This window comes from Scomber scombrus, chromosome 19 (genome assembly GCF_963691925.1).
Source record: "Scomber scombrus chromosome 19, fScoSco1.1, whole genome shotgun sequence".
Classification (NCBI taxonomy): Eukaryota; Metazoa; Chordata; class Actinopteri; order Scombriformes; family Scombridae; genus Scomber; species Scomber scombrus.
In genome coordinates, this window is record NC_084988.1 from 22,083,554 (window position 1) to 22,096,025 (window position 12,472).

At 38.2% G+C, this 12,472-nt stretch overlaps 1 protein-coding gene across 1 annotated transcript in view; it reads right to left on the bottom strand.

The window, feature by feature from the left end:
• The window catches only part of alk (ALK receptor tyrosine kinase), a 361,055-nt gene that overhangs the window by 206,619 nt on the left and 141,964 nt on the right, over positions 1-12,472 (bottom strand). The window contains exon 2 of the mRNA XM_062440190.1: positions 6,592-6,705. Coding sequence (XP_062296174.1) covers positions 6,592-6,705 — 114 coding nt within the window. The remainder of the gene's footprint in view (positions 1-6,591; positions 6,706-12,472) is intronic.

Here is a 12,472-nt window from a genome sequence, read left to right on the forward strand (position 1 = left end):
CAGCCGTGCCAGATTCAGCCCACACTGGACTTTTTTCTCTGTATATCCAACAAACAGCCGTATATAGTGAGTAATAGTGTTGTCCCTCAAATGTATTGATTTGCTAAAATAAATGCATCAAGTAAACATTGAAGGGTACAGTAGAAAGCTCCAGAAAATTCCTTTAACAGTATATTGGCATTTAAAAAGATGTGTGCGCTGTCTATTTCTGCCTGTGAAGCTGATGTTGATAACTGAAGACTGCTATCATGCTCACACTTGCGTCCCCATGCGTCTTCCTCAATAGATTTGTTCTTTCCTCTGATTTGAACAGTTCACTGAGAGTTTGGTTTCATGGTTATGGTTAAGATATGATTGAAACTCATGTGACATGATTTTATCTTGCATAATATAGCTGATTAAAACTGGTGCCATAGAAAATAATCCTTGTGAAGGAGTAGTAGGTAAAAATTAAATTGTTGTCACACACTAAATGTACAAAATAGGGTAATGAATAACTCATGGGTTAATGGTAGCCCATTATAGCAGACTCTCAATTCAGAAGTTCATTTTATAAAATCCTGTAATAGAAGTTAGAAAATATTTGCTTTAGTAACTGCTGTTGAGTGGTTGTGATTGTATCTGTGACATATGTCTACACCAGTCGTTGAGTGACAGTCAATTCAGATTAGTGAACTGTGAGTGAATATGCAATATAATCGTTTATAAGCCACCCACATTACACCTGTTCCTAGCATATATGACTTTTGGGCTTAGTGTTCTACTCACAGTGCATGTGAAACACATTAAACCATTATCTGATGCCGTCAAGGATTTTTTAAGTCTGGGTTGATGCGAAAAGATAATAAACCCTGATAATTGTCTTTTTAATCCATGATAGCATCCTACATGGTGCATTCCACACTGTTGTTACATAAAGCACAATGCTGTGATACAGTATCTCTCTTATTCTCCCACTTTAATTTTGGCCTCCAAAGTTGATTAAATATATAATATCTATGCATGTGTTTTTTTACAGCTTCAGAGGGCTGAATGATTTTAATAAAGAGAACTATATAAATAAATAAAGTTAACGCATGGAAATTTGGTTTCTTAATGCTTTGATTATTTGAAAAAAAATTCAAAGAGAAAAAATGAACTATAATGAACTTTCATTATTTTGCATTACTATCTAATAATAGTGAGCCAGCAACAGAGTAGGATGCGTTCTTGCCTAACTTTTCTAGAACTTCTCTCATTGCGCACTGTCTGCAAATTCAAAGTGAATATAATTTTCAAACACATGTAAGATACCCTGGAGCAAGTCTGAACTGTATACTATGCTTCAGTGTTGACCAAGCTATGTAAATATAAATGCAGTGGTCCCTTGAACACTTGGCCCGACGCTTCACACAACCACACACTCCACGGAGTCAGAAATTGACACCACAGATTTGAAAATGGACATTCTCTTCTCAGTGAGAGCAGACATCTCTGTTGTTATCAGCTCAAGGCTAAAGACTGCTCAAACTTTAACTTTAACAACACAGTGGCTATTCACTCTGAAATGGATAATATGAAGGACATAATCAGCGACATCAAGGAAGGCTCATCAACATGGTCAGAGGAGGTCACCCTGCTAAAGGTGACAGTTGCTGAGCATAAAATGGAGTAGGCTAACTTGAGGGCGAAGAAAGAGGACATGGAAGAGAGGATGTGGATATGCAGTTTTCGTATATTGGGTGTTGCAGGTATTCAGGCTCCTCCACTTTAATGTCTAAACTACTGAAGAGAGTTTCCCAACTGGAAAAATAAATCCTGGTTGATCACTGGCACAGAGGCTTCACAAGTCTAATGTAAAATCTCAGGATACTTTTGTCAAACTTCACAACCACCAGAATTGTGTTGATGTGCTACGCCAAGACCAAGAGCAAGGCACACTTCAATACAAGGGAGAGATGATAGGCATCGTTCCAGACTACACAGCGAGTGTTGCCAAAGTCCAAGCTGTGTTTAATGACGTCAGGAATCTATTCCTAGACTGGCGAGACATCTGCTTTGGGATACTTTTCCCAGCTCAACTCTGCATGTCATATAACAAGGATAAAAAGGAATATTTGGACTTTCAGACACTTAAAAATAAAAATGTCCTGACATCTCTGAGCTCAGGGTTCATCCATAAGGGCTGCTTTATTACAAACAATCCCATATACCCTAGCTGCATATGTGTCACGCAGCTTCTGGGACACTTCTGAAAGAAGTGGGATCACAAGGGGGGCTTTTCCTTTTTTCCATGTCCATGAGATGTTCTCATGGATAGATTATTTCTTTATGGATAAAAATCTTCTCCCAATGGTAGCGGTTTGTGAATATCAGTCCATAGTCATGCCTGACCATGGCCCCTGAATATATATAGGATATGCAGTCCTCTCTAAAAACTGATTTTTTTTCCTCACCCATATTCAGACCGCAGGAATGTTGTCTTCAATGGTTTAATCTTCTCTTGACATGCCAAGCAGAAAACCTGAATTTAACATGGGGAGAAGGCTGGGACCACCAACCAGTACATACCTGAAATGATTGATGAAACACACTGACAATTTCAAAATATGTTTTACACTTCTGAGCCACGAGATGATGAATTTGTCATAGATACGTTTATTTTTTCCCCCACAATCTTGACATCCCCAGAGTAGATCCTGAGCTGGCTGCTTGGCTAGGGGATGACATTTCCATTGAAAAGATTGTAGAGGAAATGAGTAGTATGCAGAGTGGCAAGTCTCCAGGGCTTGATAGCTATCCATCCAAACACTTGCCCCTCTTTTTCTGTCTGCTTTCAAAGGTATTGCTTTCCTCAAACTCTCTCCCCAAAACTATTTGCAAGGTGACCATTTCGCTTTCTAGGATAAAATCCCCTTCAATGTAGTTCATAGCGTCTTATTTCTCTCTTGAAGACAGACATAGAACTTGTTGCAAAGCTCTTGGCTTGATGTCTTGAGATCCCTCCCTCCCTTCAAACATTTCAACAGACCAAACAGGCTTCATGAAAAACCCGGTATTCATTAGAAGCTTTCTAATTATTCTTTGCAATCCCTCTACATTCGACACACCAGAGATTTTACTTTCATTTGATGCTGAGAAAGCTTTTGACTGGGTGGAATGTGATGACCTTTTTTACTCTCTCGAAAAAGTTTTATCCTGGATTAAAATTCTCTGTTCCTCCCCAATGGCTGCAATGCATACCAACAATAAATTCCCTGCCTACTTTAATCTGCAAAGAGGTACTAGACAAGGATGTCCAATACCTCCGCTCCTGTTCGCTGTTGCAATTGAACTGTATACGACAGGATATTAATATAAATGAATTGACAGAGGAGGTCAAGAGTGTTACGTATTACTTTATGCAGATGGTTTGCTATTGTACCTGTGGGATCCTCTGTCAAGCCTCCCTAAACTACAAGATGTATTAAAGAAATTTGGTAAAATATCCAGGTATAAAACAAACCTTCAAAAAGTGAGTTAATGCCAATCAACATAACTGCCAAGAACATCTGCTTTAATATGGATCATTTTAAAAACGACACAAATAAAGTTCAAATATCTGGCAATCGGGATTACACATAATTATAAAGACCTCTATAAAGCTATAAACTTCCTGCCGTTGATAGCGGTCTGAAACAGGACATTAAACATTGGGACTTGCTGCCCCTTTCTCTGAGTGGAAGTTTCAAAGTCTCCTTATATTTCTGACCACATTCTTCTGTGGCTCCATAGATATGGTTATATCAACCTTTATCTGGAAGGAAAGACATATAACATATGCATATAACATGTAACATGTCATCACCAGGGTGATGTTGGCAACTCCAATAAACCTAAATGGCTAATCTTGGAGAATACATCCTGTGGGTTCACCTCTTAACACCTATTGTGTTCTGAACTCCCACTGGTAAAGACCATTTCTTATTATACCAGACTAACCCCATTGCTGCATAGTCATTAAGAATTTAGAACCAGTTTAGGAGGTCATTTGCTCTCCACAGTCTCTCCCTCTCTGCTCTGATAGTTTAAAACCACATGTCTTTTCCCTCAATATAAGACAAAGCGCCTTTGGCATCTGGCTTAAGATTGGGATCTCATCAGTGCTGGACCTCTATGCATTTTGCATCTTTTGAGCAATTGGAAAATGTGATATCCTTAGGTCTAATTTTTTAAGATATCTACAATTGTGGAACTTTATAGCCGTATATTTTGATCGCTTCCTTTTATATTCCCCCACATCTCTGTTAGATTATCAGTATGTACTGAACTCTTTTCAAGTTCAGTACATACTAATAGGTTGCATACACTTCTCAATCTACATAATTTGACAACTTTAGATCTTAAAAAAAAAAGAGAAGAGAGCTTAAATGAACCAATTTCAGGTGCAATTTGTCATGATTTACTCATTATCCATTTTGTCAAAGGTATGCTGTTGTACAATTCAAGACAGTACACCAAATTAATTGGTCGAAGGTTAGATTGTGTAGGATTAGACTGCAGTTGGGCGCAACATGTGATAGATACAAGCAAGCTGCTGCAAGTCTATTACATATATTGTGGAAATGTCCAAGACTATATCATTTCTGACAGTCGATTTTCAATACTTTCTCTAAGATGCTACAGGACCCCTGTATTGCACCACAGGGTATGCATCTAAGTAAACACGCTGGCCTCATCCCGAAGATTATACACTATGTCAAGCTAGAGAAAATAAGTTACTCTCTCCAGGGGTCTGTTCTGAGATTCTATGCAATTTGGCAGCCTTTCTTGACATTTTTAGAACAAATGGAAGCAGAAAATATATCCCCATAATATGTATAAACTTCTGGCATGTTCTGTTGCGGTGTGTCTACCTGTCTGTCTGTTTTGTTTGTGTGTTTCTCCTCTTCAACAAGTGTAAAATGACAGACTAATTTAGTGGTGCAGATCTGATGGGTAGGTGGATAGGCTGGGTTGATACTTGGGATTAGATTGGATACAGTATACTGTATTTGTATTTTATGTATTGTGAAAATCTGCCATAAAAAGACCTTGATCAAAGAACTTTGCCACAATTTTGAATCATTTCTTCAAAATGTCTTTTTTTTCCAAATAAAAACTAAATTATAAATATTCATTACACTAAATTAATCTTCTTCGATTAGTTACTATCAGAAGTCGCAGAAGTTAAGTTTTGTTGTGATAAAACCAATATTAACTTTTTTTTAAAGACATAGCTATGTACACATTTTTGGCTTTCAAAAAGGTCTTTTAATGTTGAATATTTGTCAGTCTATATCCATTTATGTTTGACTATTTTCAGATTTTTTTGACAATTGGTTTGCTCCACCTTAAAGAAAAAAACAAAAACAAAAAATCTGTAACATTCCATGTGGCACTGCGTACCCAAAACACATTTTGTTGACTGTGGTAAATTCATGTGTGCAACAACTCTATCATCATTACATACTGGAATACTTGATAACACTTTTGTTGTCCAGTATACATACTATAGATCAAAGTAGGTAAATGTTTCTAAAAAGTGTTTGTGAATGCTAGTAATCCATTCTCTCACTGTATTTCATGTGTTAAACTTGAAAATCGGATCATATAATAACATTATTTATTCCAGGTTTTTAGTTTTACTTGTGACATTGCTGTAACCAATATTAAAAAAAAAAAAAAAAACAGATGTGTGAATCTTTGGAAATGTCATGATTTGATTCTAATTCTTGATGTCATGATTCAAATCAAAAAACAGTCTTTACTCAAAATCAGTTTTTGTTTCACTGGCCTATTTTCAGGCTTTTACTTGTGTGTGTGTGTGTGTGTGTGTGTGTGTGTGTGTGTGTGTGTGTGTGTGTGTGTGTGTGTGTGTGGGTGTGTCTGTGTGTGTGTGTGCCTCTGTGTCTGTGTCTGTGTGTGTGTGTGTGTGTGTGTGTGTGTGTGTGTGTGTGTGTGTGTGTGTGTGTGTGTATTTCTTTAATCCACTGAAATGCAACACGAAACATAACTGGCAGTTAAAGTAACCGGTCTTGTTGAAGGTCACTGTCTGACGAACAAAAAGAAGCCGAGAAATATGAGTGGAAGTATTCGGCTTTTTTGCTTATTAAAATTGTCTGCGTAGATTTGGAAGCATGTCACAGTCTTCAGTATGTGGAAGAACAATGAAATTAAAGTGTACTTTAAAGACTAAGATGACTGTCTAAATGTATTTTGTAAAACAGAAGTTGTCGTAAGTTGTGTGTATTGGGGTAAGTGTGTGGAGTGATGTTATGCTGGTGTGTTATGTCAGTGAGAGCTGTTACTGCTACATTACACTAATAGCAGAATCATGGAAGGTACGAACTGCAATTCTTCTGAGAATTTGTTTTTTCTGTGAGGCCTTGAGCGGTCCACGATGCGCTGTAACCCAGTTTGGTGACGATGCCGGGGCTGATGTTAGAGGGCAAGCGAGACAGAGACGCTTATGTGTGCTGATGGAGAGCTGATGCTAGGTGTCACGGCACATCGGGAGCAAAGGATCTTTGGAGGACAAAGGCGCCTGAGCCTGTCCATCTGTCTGAGGAGAGCTGACAATGTCCCACTCACCTGACGTAGGCATCGACTCATTGGGAAAGCTCAGGTCGTCCTCGGCTACCCAGGAGAAGCTCCAGTACCCTCTAGGAATGCCAGTAGCAGCAGCCCTGCCAGCCAATGGTTCACCTGCAAAAACAGAAAATCCACTTTCAGAAAATCCTACTTCCAGAGCATGTGTCTAAAATGTCTCAGAGCTGCAGGAGATATAAAGTAAGATAATTTAAAGACAGTATTAAAATGTGTATGCATTCATTTAAATAAATATTACTACCTAGTGTGTTTATTTGGGCTGCCTGGTTGCAATTGATTTGGCATCCCTGATGAGGTCCCGTTTATTTGGCAGTCCAGCTCATTAATGACTCCACTATTAAATGGTGTTGTATGATCTTAGATGCAAAGCCCTTCCTACAGGCAGCTTTACTACCTGATAGATGAGGAAGAGCTTGGCAGCACTTAATGGAGAGCAACACAGTGATGGGCCAGCCTGTAATTGGAATTTCTGCAATAATACTGAAATATAATCTGATATATTTCACATAACTACTGAAAACATAATCAACCTTAGTCCTTGTTAAATTAAAAGGACCCATATGAATTGGCTATTGGATATCAATAGGCTACATAATTACCCGAGGACGAGTTTGTATCATTTTGTTTGACTCTGTCCTCTCCCTTGAAACTCTGAGACTAATTATCACAATATCGAACAGAGGTCTGGTCCTGTAAAGTTAAAAAGTTTATTTTACTCTTCTTGTGCCCGACCTCCTCGCACAGCCATTAGACCATCACACACACACACTAGACCATGGTCACTTTCGGGGACATTACATGGACTTACATTAATCATCTGGAGATTTACCCTAACCATCACCACTACTTGCCAAACCCTAACCTTAACCACTGACCCAAACATATTTCCAATTTGGGACACAGCTTTTGTCCCTAATTGGACAAACCGTTCCCAATTAACTGGTCCGAGGTCTAAAATGTGTCCCCAAAAGACCACAAACAAACAAACACACTCAGCATCTCTCTTACTTTGTCCTTAGTCCATGGTTAATTAGTACACAGTCACAGACCAGTACACCATTGCCTTGGAAGGAGACTCCTGCATAAATCCTGTTGTCATTTCAAATGAGCCTTATAGAGCAATTGATCGTAAATCGCTGCCTTTCATGGCACTGAACACAGAGAGGATTTTGGTTTCAGCCAAAGACACACAAGAGTTTTATTCTTCTGAAGCATGACTTCTACTGACAGAGCAGATCACATGAAGACTGTTTGAGTCTTTTTTTTTCTAAGGACCTCTCCATTGACAGGTTAACAGTGTTTCTATCCACACTCTTAAAATGTTTTCTCTACTCTACCACAGTATATTCAAGTGCAAATACACTTAGCAACCATATGTGCATAAGTGACATATTTTTTGCCGTTGTCTCTCTACAGATGCCAAATCAAAAGCTAAAAGCCTCCAAATCAGAAGAATGTGGTTGGGCAGCCAGCCTTTTAGTGAATATGTTCCTTGTTTGAAATGAAATCCTTTATACTGTACAGTACAAAAGGACGGCTGTCTGCTTTAGGTGTTACACACACTGTAACTTGAAATGATGTCTCTGAAAATAACAACGACAGCTTGTGTCTTTTTATGCCTTAATGGATTGGTGAGGAACAAAGTGACATTCATGCGAGGGAAGAAGGGTCAAACACAATATCTGTGTGTCTGTGTGTGCTTATCAGCTTATTCTTCGGTCTCTAAATGGAGCCGTTTTTAGTTTGGCTGTGCGTCTTGGAAGAACAGAGCGCCCTGAAAATGGCCAAGATGACTTTTAAAACTAAAGTTTGTCCTCATCAGTAGTTGTTGGGACGTGGACGACTGGGTGAGTCTTTAGAAGGTGGACGTCACAGGGTGCATTTTGCCATTTGCAGCCGTTTGGGAAGGGCTGTGGTTTGGGGTCGACAGCTGTTGCTGCGGGGTAAACTGGCTGGCTGGTTGGCTGGCTGGTAGCTGTAGTTACTGGCCGAGGGGCATTCAGACAAACTGATAAGCCGCCGAGGGAGCTGATTGGCTGGCTGAGTTAGACTGGTGTGAGAAGTGGCTAGTTGTCTGTCTGACTGACTGACAGCTGGCTGACCGAATGCTCGAGGGCTGAGTGGCTATCATAGGAGTGATGTCTCTGGCTGTTTGTGGGGCTGGTTGGCATTCTGTCCTGATATTAGATGATTTTGCCCTGTACTCTATGATCCAGTCAGAAAGGCCTGAGGCAGTGCCATGGCTATCTTGCAGAGGCACTGACTCAACTTATTTTCGCTTTTCCTTCCATTTTTTAAAAATGTGCATAAAAGGTGGATTCGAATAGCACCAGTTGTAATGCAGGTGTTGTGCAAGACTATGTTGGTAAAGAGGGAGCTGAACCTCAACATTAAGTCCTTGCTTTATCAGTTGATCTATGTTCCAAACCTTACATAATGAAAAACACAATCAAAAGCAGATACAAGCAGGCTTTAACAGGATTGTATGGGCTCTACTTTAACGGCAGGTTGAGAAGATAAGACATCTGGAGCAATCTTAGAGTAGCACCATCTACGCATGAAGAATTAGCTAGGTAATGTGGTTCTAGTGTCTGATACCTTATGCTATTTAGAATAGGTTCAAAGGGGAGAAGGCACCAGGTCAGACTTAGAACATGCTGGAGGGATTGGATACAGTACCCTAGCTGGCCTGGAAATGCCTCTGAATGAGCTATGGGATGTAGCTTGGAAGGAGGTTTGCTCGCAGTCTACTACCACTATGACCTGGTAATAGTGGAAAAATGGATGAATGGATGGATTTGCATTGAAACTGGATTCAGTATTTTGTGATGAATTCTTACTGCTGACAAACAATCAAAAGATATACAAAGAAAAAAGAATTAGGCAACTGCTGTTGAGTACAAGTATTTAAAGTGGAGGCTATTAGTCCATAAATGTATATTTTCAAGCCATGGGGAATTTGATTTGATGGCCTTGTACAACTCACAGCTGAGTATTATGATGAAGATTTGGTTGAAGAGTCTAATTTAGTACACTCTGACATAAAGACATAAACATATTATGAGTTGGAGGCAGTAATACACTTTTGTATGTGACAAATCAGCTTAATTTCTTGTAATAGGCTAATAGTCTTCTGTGAATATATCATGTCAAGTTGGCTGTGAAAGATCAAAGTCCTCCCTGATGTGAAATAAAGCTCTGCTCTAAATCAAGTTTGCCTTACAAGCTTATCCTGAAAATGAATGTTTTTATCAGGCAGGATTGTATTTATATTACAGTTTGGGCTAAGCTCCAGCTAACCACATTTGATAATAACAATGGGAAAAACAAAAATCTATTGAAATTTCATTTAATGGGACAAAAATCAGGATGTCACATAACATGTAAATAAGGGAACAAGCTTGTGCTTGATGCTCATACTGGCACTGTGTCATCTGTTCTGTTTGGTCAAATTAGGGATCCCATGCCATTTCTTGGAGGTATACCAAGTCATTATTTATTTTACATATATTTTTCAGGGTTTTACTGTGATATCTAGCCATCTGTTTAGTCCTTTTATTTTTGAATAAACCTTTGTGTCTATATACAGTAGAGATTTTATGGATATTGGTATTGATTCTCTCTTGATCAATAGTCACTTTGCCTCTGCTCTGGCCCTCGACCATACATTATTGTATTTATTTGTGTTGCATTAAAATAGCTTTGCAGGTTAAGAATGGATAATCAGCCACATTATTTTTCTTTGCTTAATTTATTATGGGTTTTTTTTCTTTTGGTATTTCAAATTAAATTAGTTAATTAATTTGATTTTGTCTTCTTATCATTCTTTAATATAGTTCATTCAAGTGAATAAAACTTCCCAAATATTTCATTGTGTTCTCATTCCATTTCAACTCGAAATTATTCTCAGCTGTCTGTCTTAACTCGTTAACGATGGTTATTGATTTGCATTTAGTTTCTAATCTAATGTATAACCTGAGAATTCACTGCACTCCTTTAAAGGTGATGTTATATGTGGTTCTGCTGTCTCACTGCTTCAGCCAGAGGATCCATCCTTCTCTTGATTTAGAAAGGACTGTGATACTGATGAGTTCCAGGTTGGTGCCCACATTCCTGAATCTAATATGAAATGATAGACTTTATGTGGGGCTGTTGTCAGTAATAATGTGAACTCTTAGACAAATTAATGTAGCCTTCTTCAGCTGGAGTCTTACCCTTTTTAGGAGTATTATGATTGTACTAGTATTATCTATAATTTTTACAATGTAGGTTTTTTTTTCTGTATATATAAATGATCTTTCTGTTTCTTTTGTCAATACTTTATCTAGTTGTGAGCATTTCTTGCTTAGTCACATGGTAATAGCAGTGTCAGGGTTAAATGTGTGCTTCTCCTCCAGGAGTTTCATTTGTAATTCAAGCTCCTTTTTAACTTGTTCTTTGCAGACGCGTAAGCTATTATTTCTCCTCTTAATACAGCTTTTGCTCCGTTCCCATAAGGTGATCTCATTGATTTCCCCTGTGACGTTAAGTTCAAAGTAGTCGTTAACGCATTTTTTTCCCCCTTTAAACTTCAAGTCCTGCAGGAGGGAATTGTTCATTCTCCATAGACGTTTCCCTTTTCAAGTATTTAGCTTCACCTCATGATTGCATGATCTGATGAAGTTATTGTTTCAATAATGAACTGACTCATAAGTGAAATATCTCATTAAACATAAAGAAGTAAACCAACCTCCTATAAGTGGAATGTCTACCTTGGTTATATGTAGAATCTTTAATCGGTGGATGTAACATTTTCCATACATCTATGGAATGTATGTTTCTGCACATATTCACCTTGTTTTATCTGCCTTATGTGTTCCAACTGATAAGAGTACATTAGGGACCCCACCAATGGTAATTATTCCTTTCTCTTGTGTTATTATTAACCATCATGAATTCAGGCCCTTCATCTGGGGATCGCAAACATTTATCAGAGATATTTCAGTTGTCTCTATTTTTCACAGGACCAAAACAAACCTTTCTTCCTTATCCTGTATGCATTTTATCTTTTCAAAAAGGCATATGGCTTTTTATAATGGCAGCAACATCTTTTCTTGTTGAAAATACTTTTTTATGTTTTCTTGTTTCAAATGAGCTTCTTGGAGAAACATTATATCTCCCTTTTCTTGCTTCTAATGTTGAAAGACGTTTTCTTCTTAATACGTTTATTGAGGCCATTAACATTCAAAGAAATAATCAAGTCACTCATAAAATAGATATATTGTAGTGCCCTAGGTATGCTAATGATTGTAAGTGTTTGCTTTCTGTACCATTTAGTGAATCTATTTGTTCAGTATTATATACTGCTTCAAGGAGTGTAGATGGGATAAAAATCACATAGAAGGGAGTGAAGACAGCTAGACCATACATTTAATGTATAATAAGAGCAAAAAGTGACCTGATTTGCTACCTTAATACTTGGGTGGCTTAGTATACTTGTCCATGCATTCCTTACTGCATGATAAATCTCAGCTAATTTTGAAGACATTTTGATCTCGAAAGATAATATTTCAACACACAAAATAAATACAATTTCCTTTCTGTGTGTGTGTGTGCGTGCGTGTGTGTGTGTGGCTTTGAATAATGCATCCATTCAATTTCTCTCTTTTGTTGCTGGTTCTAATAAAGTCATTCAAAATGCATTCATGGAAAACATTAACATAACCCTTTTTAGGCAACCATCACCCACAAAAGCATGTGCATAACAAACACATACACTCCAGTGCACAATCAGTCCTCCATGGACAAATTCACAAATACAGAAGAGTGTTAACTCAGCCCAGTGAACAGCCTGACTCCGTCCCACCCACACACTGAAATCCCT